The 24,903-nt window shown below is 31.6% G+C and overlaps 1 protein-coding gene and 1 long non-coding RNA gene across 13 annotated transcripts in view; one reads left to right on the top strand and one right to left on the bottom strand.

The window, feature by feature from the left end:
• LOC140063636 (uncharacterized) overlaps positions 1-24,903 on the top strand; it is a 478,535-nt gene that overhangs the window by 352,421 nt on the left and 101,211 nt on the right. The gene's annotated exons all lie outside the window — the stretch shown is intronic.
• Positions 21,091-24,903, bottom strand: part of LOC140063632 (coiled-coil domain-containing protein CG32809-like) — a 159,100-nt gene continuing 155,287 nt past the window's right edge. For 9 of the 11 annotated variants that reach the window (XM_072110058.1, XM_072110059.1, XM_072110061.1 and 6 more), the window contains one exon: positions 21,091-23,823. In XM_072110058.1, the coding sequence (XP_071966159.1) occupies positions 23,484-23,823 (340 nt within the window). In that variant the 3' untranslated portion in view covers positions 21,091-23,483. The remainder of the gene's footprint in view (positions 23,824-24,903) is intronic. The other 2 variants (XM_072110060.1, XM_072110065.1) reach the window with 1 other exon arrangement.

Genomic DNA, 24,903 nt, shown 5'->3' with positions numbered 1-24,903 from the left:
AAATTTATTAGCATTCACCTTAAAGCTCAGGTACAGGATGAATTTTAAATATAATATTTGGTTAATTGTACCAGGGAAGAGTTATTAACTCTTCCCTGATTGTACATAAGTCAAATATTTGTAACAGAAATCGAGACAAAAAAACATGAATTTCCCTTAATATGGTAAAATACAAAATTTGGCAAAATTCTTCCATAAAAACCAGGAAGACTTTTTTTCAGTAGTTAGGTAGTTAACCTAATGTAATAACATGTCTGATGACTCCCTAGACGGTGAAAAAAGATGGTGGATATACGGTGGATAATTTTTGCTATAGCATGAAAATAAAAATCTGAAGTTGAATAAAAATATCAGAAATGTAATATTCAAGTTATATCACCTATATTTAGTCATCTGATAACATTTTTTACCACACCGTTTATTTTTCATAGCTTTTTAAAATGCCTCTCTATTTACAAAATTTGTGTACAAAAGAATAGAGATTTTACTGTGTAATTTGAACTATCCCCCCACTGATAAGAAAGTGCTTATTTTCAACAAGCTCGTGTAACACAAATAAAATCCAAACAATTATGAAACATAGGTGAAACTAAAGATCGATAATTATTGGAATTTATGATCAATAGAAATAAATGTTGTATTTAAACTGCTTATATTGGGGTGTCTAAAAAACTCAGATCTCGGATATATCTGAGTTTTCTCTTTTGTGGGAAGGAATCAGAGACCCCTGTTCAATCCAATTAATAAATTATTAAACGATTGTGAAATAGGGTCAATTTACCTTTTTACCTTTACATATATAATTTTATTTGCAGTTGCATAATAATGTTTGAGTTGAATGAAGAGAATTTTTCATGAGGTGGAAGATCGACTGTTCTTAAACGAGGCGAAACCGAGTTGAATTTCAATGAATATAAATAAGTAGGTCTACTGTATCATATCCTATCTCAAAGGAAAACACGTAACATTATTAACTAATCATTTTAATATTAGGCCTAACACACCTTCACTAAAATTGTATTAAATTAATTGTTCAGCCGGATGAAATTATGCAGCAGGTCTACCGAGTTGCAGATTAACCGCTCCAATACAAAATTCAAAACATTTCACCTATGTTTCATAATTTTGAAAAAATTCAAAAGAGAAAACTCAGATATATCCGAGTGGTGGCGCTCGTAAAGGAATTATAGATTTTCTCTTCGTAGGTCTTCGGTCTTCTACGGTATTCAGTCGGTGTAATCAAGGATTCAAGTAAACACTAAAATTAATAATATTTAATTAATAAGTTAATAATGTATATTCAATGTATTGTTGTAGCTACAGTTTATTTAAAATAGTGTCCAGAAATATTTGACTTATTTTCTACAAACCAAAACAACAAATGATAACCGATACATCAAGGTTTAGTTATTATTTGTGAAAGTATTTCCTTAAGCTTTTTCCTAAATTTTCTCAAACACATCCAGTATAAAAAAGGTTTTATTGTAACCGAGATGTATTTATAAAAACAGCAGTAAATGTTATAAGTCTCCTTGAATTTATCCAACAATGATATGATGGAAACTGGGTGTCTAGAAAACTCAGATCTAGAAAACTCAGATCTCAGATATATCTGAGTTTTCTAGAAAACATAGATATCTGACTTTTCTAGATCTAGAAAACTCAGATATCAATATCTGAGTTTTCTAGTTCCAAAATGGAACTAGAAAACCCAGATCATCAAATGGATCGTTCCATTATTATTATTAGAGGGTAGTGTAATATTCTTTATGACACGAGAGACGTTTCTATTAACACAATGCTTTTATTCTTTAATTATTTTACATCATTGTATAACAATCCTTCGTAGGGTCTTCTATAGACTTGCCCCAAGTCTGTATTGTTTTTTTTTTATTTATTTGTTTTTATTTCGACCGCGATTTTTGTCTGAAAATACAAACTCAAGTAATACACGTATGAAACGCCATATGTGCAAAAATATTTATATTTTTACTAATACTGTATTAAGAAAAAACTCCGTCTGGAGCCCAGACTAGGTCTTCTATACTGAAGCCATGTTTAGAGGTGTGTTGCCTTATGGGTATCCTACATACTATAGAGGGCGACATCATAATATATGATGCCATCATATAACATCCCTTTTCTTTAATTACTCATAATGGTATACAAATATAATTAAACTTTGAGTCTCATTTATCAATCATATTACGATCATCATAAATCAATTATAAGTTTTATTTCCAAATCTAATCTATTTGGTTTCTTAATTTTTCTGCCACTGCTAGAGCATGATGATGGTCTTGTAATGAGTAAGTGGTGTTTCTAGTATTGTGTGTGTGAAGTGTTCGTTTGTTTTGCGGATGTGTGTTCGGTTTCTTCTTAGTGTTTTCTGGTTTTCTGTCAGTACTCTGTACGAACGTGGACTTGTTTTGTTTAGTATATTCGCTGGGATCCACTGTGGGTTTTTGTCAGAGTGTCGGATTCTCACGCTTTCGCCTCCCTTTATTGGTTGAAGTGGTTTTGTATGGCATTTTTTCATTGTTTGTTGGAAGTTCTGTTTTTTGTCCTCTGTGAAATATCATCATTCCGGGTGAAGCAAGTTTTGAGTCGACTGGAGTTGCTCGCATGTATAGTAAAGCTTTATCAACATCTGTGTTGTTGTGCTGAGCTTTGATGATGGTTGACTTCACTGTTTGAACCATTCGTTCGATTTTTTTCATTCATTCATAGTAACATTTATTTCCTTCATAATATACAAAATAAATAATAATACAAAATTCATGACGAGAAGAAAGATAGTTAAAACAATACAATTTTTTTTTTCTCATCTTTAAAATGAATAAAACAATATTATGAAGGAGGCACAATTTCTAAAAAGCAAAAGCTTGTGTTGAAAGTGCCTGAACAAAACAAAAAGTAACTAAAATCAAATTAGTAAATAATAGTAAATGGTATATAGGAATAAAGTAATTACCATAACGGAATATGAAAACAATAAAAACTGATACCTAGAATATAACTAGTTAATTAATTTACTTTTGTATTAGATATTGTTTAGTGTTAAAGACGAAGCTATGTTTGTTTGCAGAAGTTGTAATTTTGTTAGGAAGTGAGTTCCATATCTTGGGTCCAGTAAATCTAATATTATGTTGAAAAGAAGTCTTTTTGTGTTTAGGAATATGAAGGTTATTAAGGATTCTTGTGGAATAGCCGTGGAATTCATAATTGGGAGAAAACATATCGCGTAAATGAGATGGAAGAAGAGCATTTTGGCTTTTGTTGTAAATAAATAAACATTGTTGGAAAATATTAATATCTGTTAATTTTAATAATTTGAGAGAACGAAATAAAGGATCTGTACTAGTTCTAGGTGAAACATTCGAAATTATTCGAATGATTTTCTTTTGTAGTATTTGAAGTTTATTTAAATTAGATGGGAATGTGTTACACCAAACGATATTGCAATATAAAAGATATGGCAAAACAAGGGAGCAGTAGAGTGTTCGGAGAATATGATGTGGAAGAAAAGATGCCAGTCTACAAATTATACCAATATTTTTTGAGATTTTGTTTTCTGTCTCAATAACATGGGGTTTCCATGTCAGACGACTATCAATGGATACACCCAGAAATTTAGCATGATTGACCATGGGGAGAACAGAACCATTTAGTTTAATTTGCAATGGACCTAATTTAATCGGCATCGTACTACTTCTAAACAAAACATAGCTGCACTTTTTTAGATTTACAGAAAGGCTGTTTGCCAGAAACCATTCGGATACATTAATTAAACTTGTATTTACAGTGTTAAATAACGACTCTAAGTGTCGATTTTTACAGATTAGTGTTGTGTCATCTGCATATAAAAAATAAGATAAAGATACTGACGAATTGTAAATATCATTCACATATAAAAGAAACAGAAGAGGACCTAGTAATGAACCTTGTGGTACTCCACAGGTAATAGGCAAATAGTCAGATTGGGAATCACAAAACTTGGTACATTGGTAGCGGTTGGATAAATAGCTCTTAAATAAATCGAGAGGAACACCGCGAATACCATAGTGATACAGTTTTGAAAGAAGAATGGGATGGTTAATGGTATCGAATGCTTTCGATAGATCGACAAAAACACCAATTGCAAACTCATCATTTTCAAATGCATCTATTATTTCATTGAACAAATCAATTAAGGCCATTGCGGTATCAAAATGTTTGCGAAATCCAAATTGCTTATTGAATAGAATATTATTTTTTTCCATAAAGGCATAGGTTCTATTATAGATAATTCTTTCTAATATTTTAGAAAATAGCGAAAGGACTGAGATCGGTCGGTAATTAGATAAAGTGTCCTTTTTTCCTGCTTTAAAGATGGGAGTAACTCTTGCCAATTTCAATTTATTTGGAAAAACTCCTTTTGTTAAAGACAGATTAAATATGTGACATAGAGGTTTAACCAAAAGGGAAATTGATTGTTTAATAACCTTTGGACTGAATTCATCAAGTCCTTGCGCTTTATTAGTTTTAAAACACTTGACAATATCTATAATTTCTGTATCAGACACTGGACACATAAATAAAGAGTTTAAAGTAGGTAAGGGCAAATACGTTTTAAAATCAGATTGATCGGTTGGCAATTTTTTTGAAAGAGTTGGTCCAATTTCAACAAAAAACTTATTGAATTCATTTGCGATTTGAGACGGGTCTTCAATAGATTCACCATTATTGCCTGTTAGAACAACTTTCGTATTCAAATTCGGAGACCTTTTAATCAAGGAGTTGATTACGCGCCATGTACCTTTAATATCATGTTGACATTGAGTAAATCTGTTTTGATAGTATTCGGTTTTAACACGTTTAATAAGTGAATTTAAGGTATTACGGAATTTAGTGTATTTTATTTTATTATGATTGGTAGGATTATTTAGGTATTTAGCATATAACTTGTGTTTATATTTAGTAGATTGCAACAAACCATTTGACATCCAAGGTTTTAATTTTGTGTTTTTATTACTTTGCGTAGTCATTGGAAAATGTTTATTATATAAAAGTTTTAATTTAGTTTCAAAAGTATTATAAGCTTGATTAGGTTCTTGCAATAAGTTCACATCGTTCCATGTTATTACGCTAAGCTCTCGTTTAAATTGTTCGATGTTAATGAATCCATTTCCTTCATGGTGGTGAGGACTTGTGGTTTTGTGTATGAATTTCCAATCTTTGCTAAACTGTTTGAATTGTTCACTGTTGAAGTGTGGTCCGTTGTCGGTAATCAATTCTTGAACCATCCCAAACTCTGAGAAGACATTTTTTATTAATGATATAACTGTTTCACTGTTTGATTGGCCTGCCGGTATTTTTCTTATGATTGGATATTTGGTATAATAATCTGCTATTAGGAGGTATTCTACTCTATTTATGTAGAATAGGTCAGCTGCGAGTATTTCCCATTCTTTGGTAGGGATTTTTCTCTTCAACATTGGTTCATGTTGTTGTTTGTGTTTGTGTTTTTGGCATGATGGGCATGCTTTTATCATGTTTTCTATTTCCTCATTAATACTGGGCCAATGGATTGATGTTTTAGCCATCAGTTGACACTTGGTTATGCCTAAGTGGGATGTGTGTAGTTGTTTTAGGATGTCCTGTCTCATGACTTCTGGGATCACTACTCTGTTACCCTTTAGTATTATTCCGTTCTCTGTTGTGAGTTCATCCCTGTATGGGAAGTATGGTCTTATTGTCTTATGTACAGATTTTAGTTTGTCTGGCCAGCCTTGCTGTATTATACGGTACTTCCCGTATTATACTTCCCAATTTTATGAGAGTTAGGTCTTCCTTGGTCTTCTGCCTTATTTCTTCTTCTTTGGCCTCTGAGAAATATGACAGTTGTATCTTTACTTCTTGTTCGATTTGGCTGTCATTTATAGGGTTTAATCTAGACATGGCATCTGCCAGGACCATTTCTTTGCCTGGTTTATACTTGATTGTCAGATCATATCCTTGTAGTCTCATTAGTAGTCTTTGTAGTCTTGGTGGTGCACACATTAAATTTTTAGTTGGATCATCTCTAATGGTTTGTGGTCTGATTCCACAATGAATGAGTTTCCATACACACATATGTGTGGAACTTCTCTACTGTGTACACTACCGCCAGTAGTTCTCTTTCAATGTTCGCATATCTTTGTTCCGCTTCTGTTAATGCCTTTGATGTAAACGCAACAATTTTTTCGTCTTGTATGAGTGCTGCTCCCACTCCAATCAGGGATGCATCCACTTGTAGTTTCAACTTTTTGTTAGGTTGGAAATAGATTTGTCGATATATTTAATGGTTCTGGCTGATTTAAGTTCGCCATGATCAATATTAATTTTTAATATTGTCAGTTGTTGTATACAGTGGTAACAAAATGTGTATGGGCTATTTGCCTTCTGCTATCCGAACACAAAATCCAATTCAGTTCTCTCCGCACGTACGTGTGTACTCGAAAACACGTTTTACTATTCGTGCGGCGGCGTGTATGCGTACCCACACCAACTCGTACATGCCTCATTTTTAAGCCTATATTTTAACGGTAACATGCACTGTATTTTCTTTTCTTTATGATTTAAGCCGTAGGCCGCTTCTAATAAGCAAAGCGACCAACTTTGTATAAACTTACAAAAATATCGAACGCTGGATCAGTGTTTTTTACATTAGCTTTGTGACCATACAAGTTGCTCCAGATTGTTATTACTACGAAACATGTCACTCCAATCCAAGTATCTACAACAGCATGATTTGAGATCAATACTTTTCGTGATTATATTTTTGCATGTTTCATACTATGATAGACAATCACAACGATTATATTTCCGATAATCGATATTACGCCAATGACACAGACAATAATACCGAATGGCAGCATACCTTGGCCATCAGATACTTCATTTTTTTCATCAACAGTGCTGTTCGATTTTTCTACAAACTTACAAAACATCGTTAATATGATAACCTGACTTATGCCGTAGCGTCATCAAATCAGGCAAAGAACAGTATATGTATATATATATTTATAAATCCAATGGCAAATTACTGAAAAAATGACAATGCTGTGGGTATCAGTGGCTGGATCTCAATGGAGATACAAAAAAAAGCGAAAAGCTAAATCAAAATGATAAAGTAAAACAGCCAGAAAAGTTAGCTGAGCTTTCGGGCAACACTATAGCCCTTCATCATTTATAAATATATATAATACTCATGCTAAATTTATTCGAGAAATATCATACTTTTTTTAATAAAGCTGTAGAATATTTAACATTAGTATAATTATTAGTACTAGATGGTACGCTCGCTTCGCTCGCGTACCATCTAGGTCGTGCCCACAGATGGTTCTCGAATACACAGTAATTTCAGGGTAAAAAATCTGGCGATTTTAAATGCACGTACCGCAGGACTATATAATACATTGCCGTTTACAGAAACGAATAAGTAGACACAATGATTTATGTAGTCAACCAAAATTAGCACCCTGGGAATTACTTCCGAAAGAGAAACTTACCACAAAATGAGTCCAAATTGTTTATTCATTTAAAGAAACCCAATTAGGGTTGAGGGATGGGAAAGAGGATAGGTACAAAGAGGAACAATTTTTAAATATATTCTTTATCCACGTCAGTAACGAAATATTGTTTTCATTTTTTATAGGCCTATAAATAATATACCACTAACGGTGACTAAATATAGTAAAACATTTGCGATTTAATACTTTGTTAAAACTGTCACTGTCATAGTCGATTGAAATAGTAAAGTACATGTAACGATACACCACTACGACGTTTATATTTTTTTGTAATTATTAATTAATGCAAACGTTGAGAAGCAACTGTCAGTAATAAAGTTTATTTGTATATTACGTGTTTATATATCTAACAGTAGAGCCTACCCATAATCACAGTAATAAAGTTTATTTGTATATATTTTTTTACATCTAACAGTATTCACAGTAAGAAATGTTCGATTCAAATGACGACCAAAAATGGTTAATAGGTATTTGCAGTACTGTATTGTCAAAGTATTGCAAGTTTATTCTCCAAGGGCTCATAAATTCACCTACTTGTGTTAAACCAAACTGGCAGACTGAGAGATTGGAATGTTCCATTCATCGCAAATCAATACATTTGTAAAAACGTAAATTAAATCTATCAAAATAGTATTTTTTAAAGAAAATCGGCCTGTCTTCAACATTATGATTCTGTACTCGGGCAGTTCAACCGGTTTTCAGCTATTAAAAACAATTATCGTAGGAGGAGATAGGAAAATGCGAAGCGTCCTAGTATTATTGTGTGCGGGTATATTTCAAGTTGGACATCCATTAGACAGTGTATACCACGATCGGAAAACACCCCTATTTGGGGCAAATCGTTGAACCTAAATTCGTTTTAATCGTCAATAACTAATTATCTAACTCAATTTAATTAGTAAACAGGGTTACATCAGGTGGTTAAAATCAGTACCGAAAGTACGAACCAATTTTATATACCATCGAGTAAAAATTTTAGAAATAAACCGCGATTTATCGAATTTTGCCCTTACGTAAATTTATATATAGATAAATCAATCAATCCTTTCAAATGACCGTTACAGGGTTAATGTACATCATTTTCATAAGACAGTGTACTACTGATGAACTTGAGATTCTTCGATGAATTAATGTTAAAATCCATTTTGTAGACAAAGTTCTTACGGAAGTACCTCACCTATCAATTATTGTTTACTCAACTGACAATATAAGTTTAGAAGGATAAATCTATATACATACCCGTATCAACTAAAAATTCCAAATATTTTTTGGGGGGAAAAAACATGTTTGCACGTATCCATAAAAAAAGCAATTAATAATTTCTATAAATCCGAAACACTATTGTATTTAAATATTACAGCATGTATTAAATAATACTTTTTGTTACATAACACTTTCCTATATGTTATAAAACTAAATAAAATAAAACCAAATGCCAATATGCAGTAGTTTTCTGTTATCTCTAAGTAATGAAAATATATTTCTAGCAATAGTCAACAGATAATATTAGTTTATTTGGTTTTGCGGCCGTACAAAGTAATGTCAAAATATGAAAACTAGTTAACATTACATCATTGTTTATTAATTTGTGTTACGATTCCAGTATGAAATAATATGGTTCTGATACACCATTTCTGTTGATATTTCTGTTGCTAGCTTCTGCATTTGTACACCTGTCCTCAGTGTCAGTTATAACATCTGTATCTACAAGATTATAGTACACGTCAGTATCTTCACTCGTCTCTGCTGCTGCACTATCAGTAATTGTACTGTACGCCACGTCATCTGCACTTACTTGTGATATTTCTGGAATACCGTGAACGGTTGCACTGTTGCTTTGGTAATACACTGTTAGTGGTTCAGGCGGTCTTCGGATTTTGTTTAGTACGTAAAGAATCATACGTACAGCAAATAGTATGGTAATGACTGTAGCCATTATCAATATAAACAAATGAACTTTTTCGATGACATTACTTGATCTGCCGGTTATGAATTTGTTTAAGGTCGTGTTGGGATGTCTTAGTTTTAATCCTTACTCATCACAGTTGATCTGTGCATCAGTACTCACCAGACTCATTGTCATGATTCAGCATACCACCATAATCAATAAAACCATGTAATGTCCAGTTATACACCTTTTCTCCAAATCCACCTGTAACTTGACATAAAGTAGTAACCAGACTCTTGAGATGGGTTATGGGAATGCTTGAGTTATGCGATTAATTCATGTCTAGCCTTTAAATAACGTAGAACAATGATTATAAGTATCGTTATATGAAGTTGAAATGCATTAAAATTATATAAGCCTACCTCCAAATGAAAAATCTTTCACAGTGAGATTAATAATCACTACTATTATACGATTGATTAAATATTACCTCTGCATTATTGTATCTGACAAAGGAAAATCTGTAAGAATGGTATCAAGTAATTCCATCATTCGTATTATGCACAGTACATTTACACATCAATAGTCTACTTAAAATGTTAACGCCGCTTAGGAAATAATGAAATGAAAGAGACAGTTTAATTACAATTAAAATGTGTTTATCTCGGTTTTGGTTTTGTATGTTTATAACTGCGACATTATGACTACTGTAGAGACTTGGAATGTTGTTTTTATTATTATTTGAAGGTTACGGGTGGTGTTTTTATATTAGTATTATACTTTTTACATAGTCTTAATTTTTTGTGTGTTGCATTTCATTTCATTTCATTCATTTTATTCATCAAAAAAACATAAAAATCATAAAACATGTCAAAGATAAAATGCATAAAAGATGAAACGCTTTAAGCGTGGTTCCCACTAGCGACGCAACGCAAGGACGTAACGCAACGCAAGTGAATTGACCAATCACAAGCGATGGCTTATTCGTTTTTGATTGCTAACTGTCTATAACTTCGCTTGTCATTGGTCAACACGCTTACGTTGCGTTTACGTCCTTGCGTTACGTTCTAGTGGGAACCAAGCTTTACGTGGACAGGACACCAGCCTTTACGTTGCTTGTATGGCGTAAGTGTTATTCCTTCCACGGTTACACATCATTATTACTTTTGCTACTGACGTTGCATGTAAAACTACATGAATACTTTGTGGAAAATGTTTCAAGAAAAGTGAAAGTAATTTAATTAGTAGGACTACACAGTTTCATATAGGCCTACAGAATGAAACTTTCCATTTATAGCTTTGCATGATTTACGTATTGTCACAATAATAGTCATGTGTCGCATGCCAATGTATCGCCCACAAGCGGACGAATCAGAATTGTTATGCGCGGTATTTAAAGGCTGTGCTGGGAGGAGAGTTAGGGGACACACTCACGAGACGGTACAAGTCGGAGATGGTAGGCTATCTATGGAGAAAACGGCACAGTATATATTATACTTCTAGAGATTGATTGACTGTTAAATATAGACCATATTTAGAAACGAGGACGATTATGATTATTATGGTTTTGTGGTATTTTAATCATACATGCTAATATTGTGGATGGAAATTAAAAGGAGCTCGTGCTTCTATGCATAGTACACATTGTATTTGCTGTCTTGTTTGTTCCAAACCTCTTCGTCTTATTTTAGTTATTTTGCAGTACAAGTTGTGGTAACAGTTTGTAAATTGTCTATAAAAGGTAATTTTAATTATAGTAATATTTTGTTTGGCACTTGTCATTTGACAAAAACAAGCTTCAGCTGGTATGAAACAATAGAATGTCGTTTATTCCTACACAGAATATGTAATTAACCTAAAAGAAACTACAGCAGCAGAAGATGAATTGAATAAATGGACAAAATCATCGATATTTTCACATTATACCTTGGCTTCTTGCAGAAAAAAAAATGCCATTTAAATTATTTAAACAATATAAAGTAAGTAAAAATTTAGATCGTTTTTGGAATTTTTGTTTCAGTCTTTAATTATTAATTTCTTATTGATTTCTTATCAGGTGTATGAACAGAAAAGCACATCCTGAGGTAGGTTGGGTTGATAATTAAAAATGTCCACAATCATATTTTTCCATACATATTAGGCCTACTTGAAACCGAAATAAAACCATTAAATATGACTTCATAGACTACCATAAAACATATTTGTATATAATACCTTGTTTTCAATCTAATATGGTGACAATAATTTACATGTTTTGTACAAGTGTGCTTCAAAATGGATGAAATTATATAAAATAGTCGTATATCGTAAAAGAGGTAGATTTACTTAAATTACAAGTTCTATTTTGAAGAAATTCGATACCATATCAATGATTAGAAAATAAAAACAAATCTAAAAATATGAAAGAGAGAAGAAAGCAACAATAGACCGATTTAAATTGTATTCTATGAAGTACAGGAATTGGAATCGGTATTTATATTTACAAGAGAGCATAGGCCTAATATGACTCGAAATAAGAAATTCAACAAAGAGAATAAGCGAATGAAGAAGGTTAACAATAAGGAAGAGGTATAACGCAGTCTAAAGCCATGGCAGTTAAATAACGTAACATAACATATTATTGTATTTTATTTACTAATAAAAAGGAAAAAAGACTATTGTTTTGAGAAGATTTTTTTGCGATTGAAGACTATCAATATTAAGTTTATACCAAGGAACCAATCCCTGAAAGAAAAGGTGTTGCTGGAACAAGTCAACAAAAGGCATGATATGGCTATGTACTAAGGCTACGATTTCTATAAAACAAAAATGAGTTTAACTCGATGACAGCTTCTAGCTAAATTGTAAGGATGGCAACGGGAAACTACCTCGATATATAAATGTTTTCCCTTGAATAATGACAGTAAATAATATGAAAGACAGCACGACGTTAACGGATCCCTAGAAAATATAAAAGTTTGGAAATCGCGTCCGGCATGGTCACCAATTAGATGGCATCCGTGATTTAAAAAATAAACTCCCCCTTAAAACCCTCCTGACCAAATAAACGCCCGGGCGTTTATTCGAATAAATTCGGTACATGTGGTAAAATGTGGCTATTTTGGTGGCTATTTTGAATTATCACTCAAAAAAGTTTGCCTGAAATGTTGTGTTCATACACATGGTAAAGAATCGAGAAGACGTTGTGTCATTAATGTTTTTTGCAGTGAAAAGCCAAAATATTGTTGGTATACAGCGTATCAAAAATCTATGGAGGATTTATATAGGAACACATCAAGATAGGGTTTGTTTAATAATAGCTGGGTTAAACCTAAGAGGTAGAAATGTTACCATTTATGATAGGAACCCATATCTGCCATACGACACAGATGCTACTCGCATTATTGTTAAAGATCTGCCTTTATCTGTATCAGATGAAGAAATTAAAACAAGCCTTCTGCGTTTTAATTGCAAAATACTGGGATCTATACAACGGATGAAACTGAGAGTTGACGGGCAATTAACAAATTGCTTAAATGGAGACCGGGTACTATACGCTGAAACCCTTAAAACACCTTTGCCAAGGTTTGTAAGCGTTTTAAATTTCAAAACGAGAATGTTTCACGATGGTCAAATAGATGAAAGAATTAAGTGCTCGAAATGCCTTAAAAATGGTCATAGTGCGAAAACATGTTCCAATAAGCTTGTCTGTCACGCCTGTGGTTTGGAGGGTTATAAAAAGGACCAATGTGGTGCAGAAAAGCTGTTACACAATGATTCGGGTGAAATTCTCATCCAAGAAATGTGGGAACGTGTCATAGAAAAAAAGGCTCTCGACACCGATAAGCCAGCTAAAGATAAAGATGAATCATTATCAGAGGAAAGTGAGGAGAGTGACGAAGATGACTGTGAGGAAAGCGAGCCAACAAAGGAGAAACAAAAGAAACAAGGAAAGATAACAACTTTTATGAATGCTCCAGCTAGCTCCAGCGTAGGCCTTCAAGTGACTAAACAGAAAGAAAATAACAATAAAGAGGAACAAGCTGAGCCAGAAATCTCACCCTCGATGCCGGGAACGAAAAGAAGACGCAAAGCAAGTAAAAGTAAGAATGACGGACAAAAGAAATAATTTTGTAGACGCACCAATCTAAAAAGTGTATAATAGTAAATATGATAATACATATTACAGATACCAACAACCATTTTGTAGGCTATGTATTTTAAGCACCGCATGTGTATTACAGTATGTGTATGTGTATGTGTATACTATACTTTATATATAGACAAATAAGTTAGCTGTTTGGTGTATACAACTTAATTATTATTTATAAGCTAACATAGATGGATAAAGCAACCATTAATTGCGTCTCTATAAACGTAAGAGGCTTACGTAGCATAGATAAACAAAGGCAGATACATAGTTGGTGTCAAGACCAAAAGGCTGACATTGTACTTATACAAGAAACACACCTTACACCTGACTTATTTGACAAATTTAATTTAGTTTGGAACAGTACTTGCATACATAGCACTGGCTTTTCAAACAGTGCAGGGGTATCAATAATATTCTTAAATGAATTCAATTTTAAGATTACTAACAAATGTATCGATAAAAATGGAAGATATATAATTCTAAATGTTGAAATTAATGGTAAAATGTATGTTTTTGTAAACGTATATGCTCCTAACAATTATAAAGTAAGAAGCTCATATTTCAGAAAGTTAAATGAGACCATTTTGGATATTGTTGACTTAAACAACGATATAATTGCAAACAAAAACAAAAAAGCTGGAAACTATTTTAATGATAATGAAACAAAAGGTGCATATATACGTTCTAGAGTAAAATGGATCGAAGAGGGCGAACGTAGCACTAAATATTTTCTTAGTCTGGAAAAAAATAAGGGAAAAAAAAATCAAATCAAATGTTTACAAAACGAGAAGGGTAGAATACTAACGAAGACAAAGGAAATCCTTTGTGAGGAAGTTAGATTTTATAGGCATCTATATGCAAATAAGGGTATACCCCTTAAAAAAATAAACACTTACCTAGATAAATCAAATGTAACGAGTTTAACTGAAGAAGAAAAGGGGATATGTGAAGGTATTGTCACACTAAATGAATGTACCAATGCAATTAAAAAAATGAAATTAAATAAAACTCCCGGATGTGATGGCTTGACTGTTGAGTTTTATTTACATTTCTGGGATGACATTAAACACATTGTTTGTGACGCTCTAAATGCATGTTATTTTAACAATGAAATGAGTTCTACACAGAAACGTGGTATTATAAGCCTATTATACAAAAAAGGTGATAAAAAATTGCTTGAAAACTGGCGTCCTATCACTTTATTAAATACAGACTACAAAATTTTAACTGAAATTCTATGTATGAGACTTCATAAAGTAATTGAAAATGTAGTTGACAATCACCAAAAGGGGTACATTAAAGGACGATTCGCTGGAGAAAACGTCCGTCTAATTAATGATATTCTGTATTATACAGCAGAAGAACAAATCGAAGGAGCTATTCTATCCCTTGATTTTAGAAAAGCTTTTGATTCTGTAAATAGAGATTTTATGTTTAAGGTACTAACAAAATTTAATTTTGGAGACTCCTTTTTAAAATGGGTAAATACAATTTATAGTAAATCTGAATGTGTTATTGTTAATAATGGTTGGATATCAGAAAGTTTTGAAATGGAATGCGGAATAAGACAGGGTTGCCCATTGTCGGCGTTACTCTTTATTTTAGTAGTAGAAATTATGGCGTGTAATATAAGAAAAGATAAATGCTATAAAGGAATATCTTTACCTAACAATGATAATGGTGAGGAAGTTCGCATTGCGCATCTGGCAGATGACACTGATACTCTTTGTGGGAAATGAAAAAAGTATAGAGATTGGTTTAAACATTGTTAATAAGTTTGGTAAAGTGTCTGGTATGACTTTAAATTAAAAAAAAACCAACGCTATATGGATTGGCAAAAATGTAAACAAAATTGAAAAACCATGCAGTCTAAATTGGGTTAATGAACCAATTAAGATTTTGGGTATTTATGTGGGATATAATGAGAACAAATGCAGTGAATTAAATTGGGATAGTAAGCTGGCAAACTTAGAAATGCTACTCAATAGATGGAAAGGAAGAAACCTAACCTTTTTTGGCAAAGTTACCATTTTAAAAAGTTTAGCTTTGTCTAAACTAACATACAATGCATGTATAATTGATGTACCAGATGATTTTATTTTTAAAATAAATAAATTGATATATAACTTTTTATGGAATGGAAAAACAGAAAAAATAAAAAGAAAAACTTTAATCGGTAAAATGATTAAAGGGGGCATAGGTATGCCTGATTTCGCATTACACATAAACTCTCTGAAAATGATATGGGCAAGAAAATTACTGTGTAGAAAACACGTAAGATGGAAAATCTTACCACTATACTATTTTAACAAATTTGGAACCGAACAACTAATTTTAAGTATGTCAAATATCAATTTTCAAAATAACATGGGCTTAGATAATATACCATCTTTTTATTATAATGTTCTAAAGTGTTGTGTTGAATTTAATAATATGAATAATGAAGGTACAATTAACGAGTATGAAGAAGTGATAAAGCAAAACTTATGGGGTAACAATGATATTAAATATAGAAACAAACCACTATTCTTTAAGAACTGGATAGATGCAGGTTTTAATCAAATTGGAGATATAATTATTTTCAATCGTCTAATGAAACCTATAGAAATAATTAAACAATTACGTATTAAGAAAAACTGGATAGCTGAATATGTTTCTCTAACCAGAGCTATTCCAAAAGAGTGGTTAAGTATAATTAAACATAATATGCCAAATATGAACCAATATATGAATGTGAATCTGGAATACAATATCAACAATATAATTAAGATGACAACAAAAGATGTTTATTCTAACTTTGTTAATAATGTTTTTATTCCCCCGAAAAGCATACTTAAATGGAATAACATATTTAATGAAGATATCAAGTGGTGTGATGTCTGGAAAAGAAAAGTGAAAAACGAAAAAATTAAAAAATTTGCCCAATTGAATTACAAATTACTAAATAGAGTTGTACCTACAAATCTAAAACTGTATAACTGGAAACTGAAAAATAATAACATATGTTACAATTGTGGAGTCATTGAAGACGAAACACATATGTTTTATTATTGTAGACGTAATCAAATACTGTGGGAAACAATTGACAATATATTTAAAAAGCTAGATAACAGCAGTAGCTCGTTCAAAGAACTCCTGTTAGGAAGTAAATGTCAATTAAAAAATCAATTGTATTCAACAGCTGTGTACGTCATATACATAATTAAAATTAAAACTGAACTTAAAAAACCTGTATGCCAGAATCCCTGGATTCAGTTTAAATATATTTTAAAAGATATGAATACACTAGGCATGTTGTAACTTATAAGTGGCATCCATTTTTGCATTTTAAGATGTACAGTTTTTGTATGCATATAATCAAACCACTATATGTATAAAGGTTAAAAGAGTAAAAATCAGAAAATAACGAAAAAAGTAGAAAACGGAAATTTAATGTATGAAAATGAAATGTGAACGAAATTTGTATGAAAGAATGAATAAAGGTGGTGGTTAACCACAAAAGAGAAAAAAAAAAATGTTTTTTGCAGGCGACACCAATCTAAAGCCGGTTTCTAGTACGATATCTGAGAAAATGTTTCAGGAAAAACTAATATAAGGTGAAGTTATGATACATTGATAAAGGCCACTTTACTATGTGGGTGAGTTATGCAAATGCAAAATTGTTCACATACTGTTAATGAGAATACTAGTATTTTTAAAACATTAATTTATTTATTCATCCTCTGATGAGGATGGCAAGGTAATGTTGACACACTTGCAAGGATTTGTATCAGGCCTTTTAGGTTCGAAATTACAACCTCTCTGTTGACCGTATGGTTAATAAAACATATCCACAGTTTGTAATATAGGCTCTATGGATACATCTTCAAACAATTAATGAAAATTCATCTTGAAAGCATCGTTATATAAATAAGGACATGAAATGTCTACAGATGTATGTTGAATGTTCAGATACCAAAAAATGAATTCTCCTGGAAATATTTGTAGGTCAACGCTACAGCGTATACCTTTGGCCATTTCATTACGAATAAAATCTGTCATATATATTATAACGTATATCGCCGTATATATTAAACATGAATCTGCAGAGAAGTTACTTCGAAATCCCCAAGATACTTACCCTCGACCCCTTTTTTCAATATTGCATATATAATGAAATTAAAATGTCTGTACAGACTTGTTCTGCCGTCAAATGACCTGGATACAAGTTTCTAATAGCCAAAATAGTACTGTTAAGTAAATCTCAAAATCACACCTGAAGGCCTATCACTCACCTCGAAAGTATGCAAAAGTATGCAAAAGTTGTGATTTGGGAATTACAAAGCAGTCCTATTTTAGCTTTTGGAAAACAGTATCTGATTCATTTGAAACAAAAATTAATCAGTAACATTCCAAGTATTAGAAACATTATACTCTCAGTATCATCATTTAGAATATAGCTCTGAGCCTTTTAAACATGACTGGACAGTATTGACCAATTTGTTACTACTCTGTTCCATTCTACACATTAAACCATAGCATGTTTTCCAGTCGTATTCATTGTTAAATTTACGACATGGCATATTCGCCAGAATACAAGTGGACCTATACTGCCTCTTAATATCATGAGCATCTTTCAAATCATGGGTCAAAATGATACTTAACTTCATGAACAAAGGCTAGTAAATTAGGCCTACCACATAAAGTAATTTTATGCAATCAAATGACTTTCTAGGTGCAAACACCATACACATGGATTTCATGATCTACACCAAATTATTCACATATACCTATAAGCTGCTGTAGCCCGGTGAGAGAAGAAGAAAAGATTGTCATATCATCTGCATAGCTTAAATGACTAATGCGCGTACCATCAATACTACAACCCACATTAATGCTATTAAGGGCATAGCTAATTAAAGGCTATAAAAAACCTGTATCCGAGTCATTTGAGGCCAAAACAAAGTTTGTGCAGATATATATATATATGCAAATATTGAGAAATGGAGTCGAGGGTAAAATGTTGTAATTCCGGTCATTTTTTCGTATAGACTGTTTCATTAGAACAAATATAAATATACAGGTATATGTGCATTCTAAATAAGTCTGTGAAAAAACTCCCTAGCATCAATGGTTTTCGAGATATATGACGAATGTAATTTAACCCTCTTATTTGCATATTTCATTTAATTTGTACTATTAATTTGCATCTCCCGACGAGGTGTGTGACAAAGGTGTGATTGAGAATTATTAAGCGGTCCTACTATTAGAAACCTGTATCTGGGTCATTTGAGGGCAAAACAAAGTCTCTAGGGACATTTTTGTCACATTGTGTATGCAAACGCTGAGAAATGGGGTCGAGGGTCAAATGTTGTTGGTCATTTTATCAGAAAATGTTTCATTAGAGAAAATATAATAGTCTATACATTCTTAATAAATCAGTGAAAAAATCAACTCTCTCTGACTAGTATTTTTTGAGATATGGTAACCCTGTAGATTCACCCTGATTTGTATATTTAAGCTAAATTACATACCATCGGGATGAGTGACAGAGGTGTGATACTCAATTTTGATCTCCTCATCATGTGTGAACATTTAAAAAAAATCGCTGTTTGCAATTAGGATGATAGATTTCCTATAGCATATAATGATATATTTGTTGTTTTTCTTACTATTTTAAAGTCATCTAGAACTGTATCTGTTAGGATAGACAAGTTAGTTATACGGGTAACAAAATCTTTAATACTTGCTCGATCTCGCAAAAGTCTTACAGGGATTTTTGTCAAGGCCAGTACTCTTGTTTATTAAGTCTTTCAAGCTCTTTTTGAATGAAGTCCTCTGACACAGGGCTAGATTCATACCGTTTTTGGCCACTCCTTTACTTTCATAAACTTTCTTAAAAACTAGTATCAAACGCGCATTTCCTTTAGGAAGTTTACTGGCCAGATTTTTAGATACGCTAGTGAAAAAAGTATTAAAATGGTTAGTAATGTTATTATTATCAAAGCAGACATTGTTGTCTATGCACAATTTTGGGCGATTTTTTTGTTTTCTCTTCATAGCTAAGTGTTTTTAGCTGTGCCCATAACTTTTTTGAGTCGTTTTTGTTATTCTCTAGTTGTTCGCTAAATGACTCTGCTTTTGCACGTTTGATATCTCTACGCACCTGGATTCTTATTTTACAAAATCACTATACATTACTACTTCGTTATTTCTTTCTTTCGGAGCTTTCGCAATATAGAGTCACGTAGCCTTATCTTTTCTAACATGTTATCATCCATCCATCCATCCATCCATCCATCCAGGGTTCGGTCATTTCTTCAATTATATTACTTAAAATGGATGTAAAATTCGACCAAGCAATATTAACATCAGTTTGGTTAAATATACTAGACCAGTCAGAATTGTTTAACTTAGACACAAATTCGTCCTTAGTGCAAGATATCAAATTTTCACAATATTATGTTTGTTCACAGAATTTTGCACGATTTTACGTGTACAATAAATAAGTCAATAATGTCAATTTGAGATATTTTACTAAGGCTATTATATATTACATGGCCAATAATAGTATTAGTATTAAAGGTAACGCTTGTTGGTAAGTTAATAAATTGTTCGCAATTACATAACCTTAAAATATTTGATAGCTTCTTAAATAAAATCAAGCTTATACAGTGTAATTATTAATAACAGATAATAACTTAACTGAACTAGAGAACTGATATGATGAGATACTAATGATAACACCACATACATGTATGACTTGTATTATATTGCTGCATAACAATTTAAATGATTTTTTAAAGGGATTGTTTCATAAAGTGGAAAAACTACACCTTTATTTGTCAACACCAGTTGGAGTAAAGCAGGATATTGAATCTTTTACTCATCAGTGATGTTACCTATTTGGGCTTATTGTATGTTGGGCTGGACAGGGAATATCAGTAAAGGGGATAAAGACCGAATTGAAAAGGAACTGGGTAGAACGGGGAAAGTAATTGGTTCGTCTGTGCAAATGATTGACTCTTTCTACAGCGAACGTCTTGCCGATGTGTTCCCTACTATATTGGAAGACACTAATCATCCTCTTCATAACATTATCGGCTCCGTTATCGTTATAAGTGGTAGGATGAGGACGGTTAACGCTCAGACGGACCGTTACAAGTACCCGTTCTATCCAGCTGGGATACGACATTATAACAAAAGATTTGTTAGATCTTTTTTCCCCCGTTATATTTATTTTAGGCAAGCCAAGATAATTTATGAGCACTGTAATTTCCATTTATATTGGATAATAAAATGAATCTGTATCTGTAGTAGTAACTGGTATATTGTGTGTGGTAACTGTAATTTATCTGTGGTAACTCGTAAATTATCTGTGGTAACTGGTAAATGATCTGTGGTAACTGGTAAATTATCTGTTAACTGTAAATTACCTTTTGTAACTCTTAAATTATCTGTTATAAATCGTAAATTTGAGAATGTAAACTGTAACCATACAACACTACAGAATCCTTTAAATCAAATTCGAATAAATATTATGATTCTATCAATTACTTTATTTCAATAGCTACATTACTTCACATATTCATTAAAGCAATCCACTTTTTTTCACATTATCACATAGTGCACGATAAATAGGTTCTGTTAAATGGACAATTCAGGATTACAGAGGACACGTAACCACATAAAAAGTTCACATCCCATCATTTGAATTTGTTTGGACATTAATTTGCATTATTTGTAAATTACACGAAACAGACTGAACATGGAAAAAAAAAGATGAAAATAACCTGAAACCAACATAAACCAAAACACTTGAAAGATCATCATGATCAGTCGAATTTACATTAAAAAACTAAAAAAATATCTTGATTAAATCTATAACACCTAATAAAGATATTACATGAGTATCATTGGAAACCTACAATTATTACTGTCTTGCAATTTACTTACTAACGCACATACAACTGGTACATGTACGGACATGACTACAGAGATACAGTATAGGAAAAGTTTATGTAAAAGCAAAATGCTCTATTATTTATTTACAATAGACATCTATTTATTGTAGAAACGTTTATGTTTACAGACATAGCACAAACTAGTATGGATAGGTTGGATTTTAGGAGTTGCCTTTTCTTTACATAAACATAAACTTAAAATGCACCAACAAATAAATGAAAAGCAAATCTGCAACTAATGACACTGATTAATATAGCCATTAAAACAGAAAGGATATAATTGTTGACAAGAATCCTTATAATGGCAAAGGAAAAGTACCTTTACAGCAAATAAACAAATGTCCTATTGTAAGAACAACTGAAAAATCTTCCTACAGTTAAAAAGGAATTAACCATTACAGCAAAAGGTGAAAGTCCCATTGCAGAAAAAACAAAGGAAAAGTCCAATTGCAGCAAAAGGTGAAATTCCCATTACAGAAAAAACAAAGGAAAAGTCCCATTACAGCAGTAAAGGTAAATTAATTATACACAAAAATTATTTATGTAATAATTTATACATTAGGATTACTTTAAATGCGCTTATTTACATATTGATTGACCTTAAAATCAATGAAGCAACGTTTTATAAATTATCTATTGCAATTGAATCAACACACGCATTCTCAAAATTCAATTACTTATTAAATACTACAATATCTTAAAATCTTCAAGTTTTACATTACTTTGGTATATAAAAAATATTTTAACTGCATTATTCTACCACACATTAAAACAATTCAAGGGAAAACATTGACACATACTTTATTTAGCTACTTATACTTTTTTATTTATAGGTACTCCTTCATTTAGACATACTGAGTCTACAATACAAAAACTCCTAATTTAAATTTAGAACATTTTCCAACACAGTTACTGTTCTATTTCTCTTTTGCACCATTGTAAGCACAACTAAAAAGGAAATTTATCAACTTATGGAAAAGTCACCAGCAAAATGTATATAAATATAAATTAAAACAGAAAGACTGAAAATCATAATATGTGAAAGAAATTAATCAAATTTAAATCTTTAAAAAGTTGGAAATTAATAACAAAATAAATTTGAAATACTTTAATTTCAAAAAGATCAAACTTGTTTGTTGTCGATTGATCATTTATAATCTTAAATGAAAATAGAGAATACATTTTTTTTCTTTTCAAAGCCTATAATAATAATAATCCAAATTGATTCTAGCATTATTTGTTGACAAAAAATCATAACAAAAATATGTTTGTAATATATAAAATAATTGTTTAAACAATACAAGAAATTTGTTTGTCTAACAATTGTCAACCATCTAATATTTTAGCATTTCAAAATATTTACACATGAATCAATAATTCTTTTAAATACAATAATATTGTTGATTCTAATATGTATTCTGAAAATGTAATAAATATTAGAAATGATCAACATTCCTATTCAACCACACATATTAAATATTAATTATTGTCATGATTACTTTTCTTATAGACTATTCGGAATAATTTAAATAACAATGTATCCTTAACAATTTTAGAAAAATATGAAAAAAAATAAGATTAATGGCAAGGGAAGACAATGCAAATTTACTATTGGACAATTGTATGCATTTGATGTATAAAACATAGTTTATGCAGGGAGTTCCTTTCTTTAGTCCCAGCTCACATAGTAATGCGTCATCATAATGAGTATGCCATATGCTGAAAAGAATTTAACTTAAAATTCACCATGGTGAAATTTGTTGGGAGTCACTAAAATGTTAAAAATTAAATGGTTTTTAATGCAACTCTACACAACAGTAATCTACATATCATTAGGCACAGCCTTACAAGATATACCCTTACAAAACTATGTTGACCCTCACCAACTGCAACATTATTGATAATCACTATCTTTAAATAATTGCAGCAAATAACTATTCTTCACATTCAAACAACAATGTACACTGTCATATTGAAGTTTCCATTCCTTGCAAACCTCCTCTTGCCGACTTTGGGACATCTTCTGATTTGCACCATATACTGCTTCCTTCAGTTTTACTTCGCCGCAACGTTCCTAAACTTCCATTCCTCGAGGACCAAACACTTTCGCTTGATACTTCACCTGTAGACTTAGGTCTTGGTGGTCCTGACTTTGACTGGTTAAGCGACTGGAGATTTTTTCTAACTTTTGGTGACAACCCTCTTGCTGGGAGGGTTTGTGACTTGGATAATTGTTTATCAAGCAGTCCATACATTGGGGGTGGTGCTGGTACTATGCCATTTAGAATAGCAGCCGTGTTTGAAGTGCTGAGAATGTTGAGTGCAAATAGAAGTGTTAACAATTAGTTAGACATTAGGAAGTATTAACAAATTAGATTGAGTAGGTTAATTAAATGAAAATATGTTGTAAGCTGATGAAGGGAAATGATCAACAAAAAGTCTTGTTAGTAAATAAAGCTACATATGCAATCTGCCATGATTTGTTATTATCATTAAAACGTGTTTGCTACTTTTTGGTATCTCTTAAATTTCAAGTCGGAGCCGGTGTAACATATTATTCAACATTGTGTCATCATTGGATTTAAAGTCGAAACTTTATTCTATCATATTATTTATAGAGTATTATAGTTATAGTTTAATTTTACTATCACAATTTATTCTCAAAGATTTGAATGTATTTTGGGAGTTTTATGCTTCTTGGATCAAATAGATTTAATTAACTAAAAAATATTCATCTAAATAAAAAATCAACAATTGCTTTCTTTTCTATGTAAATATTAGAAATAAATGACAAATCAAGGCAGAATGTAATGTTGTTATAGCAAAAAAAAGCAAGGTTTTGGGACGCAGCAATAAAAAAGCAAAGGTGAGTAACATATTAGCCAACAAAACTGCTACAAACACTGCACATTGTTATCATGTATTGTACATTTAAATACAATGGTTTTTTTCCCATATTAGTATATTAATATTTGTTATACAGTACTTGTCCTCTGCATGTTAAAGCTGTGGAAAAAGTCCATTGAATGTGTTTTGTAAAATCATAAAATAGGGTCACACTTGTTGCACCTTTATTGTTTATTGCATAACATTGTACATTGTTTTTTCAGTTCGTCATGTTTTTCGTTGTGTTTTTAAAATTTATAATCAAAACGTATGTATATTATGCAAATACTTTAAACAATATATGGCACAACTGTTATAATTAATTTTGTAAAAAGACAACCCACCAAAATATTATTCTAAAAAACATTACTTTCTTTAGCTAAATTATTTACTTTACTTTATTTTTTTATTTAATCTAAAGAAGCAATGTATCCTTTTATTAGATGAAAATAATTAATTAAAATTAATTTTCAAATCACTAAATACATCTAAAACATTAAA

This window comes from Antedon mediterranea, chromosome 1, assembly GCF_964355755.1.
Source record: "Antedon mediterranea chromosome 1, ecAntMedi1.1, whole genome shotgun sequence".
In the NCBI taxonomy this organism is placed as follows: domain Eukaryota; kingdom Metazoa; phylum Echinodermata; class Crinoidea; order Comatulida; family Antedonidae; genus Antedon; species Antedon mediterranea.
Note: the sequence above shows the minus strand (reverse complement) of the source record. Positions and strands in the feature narration are given on the sequence as shown.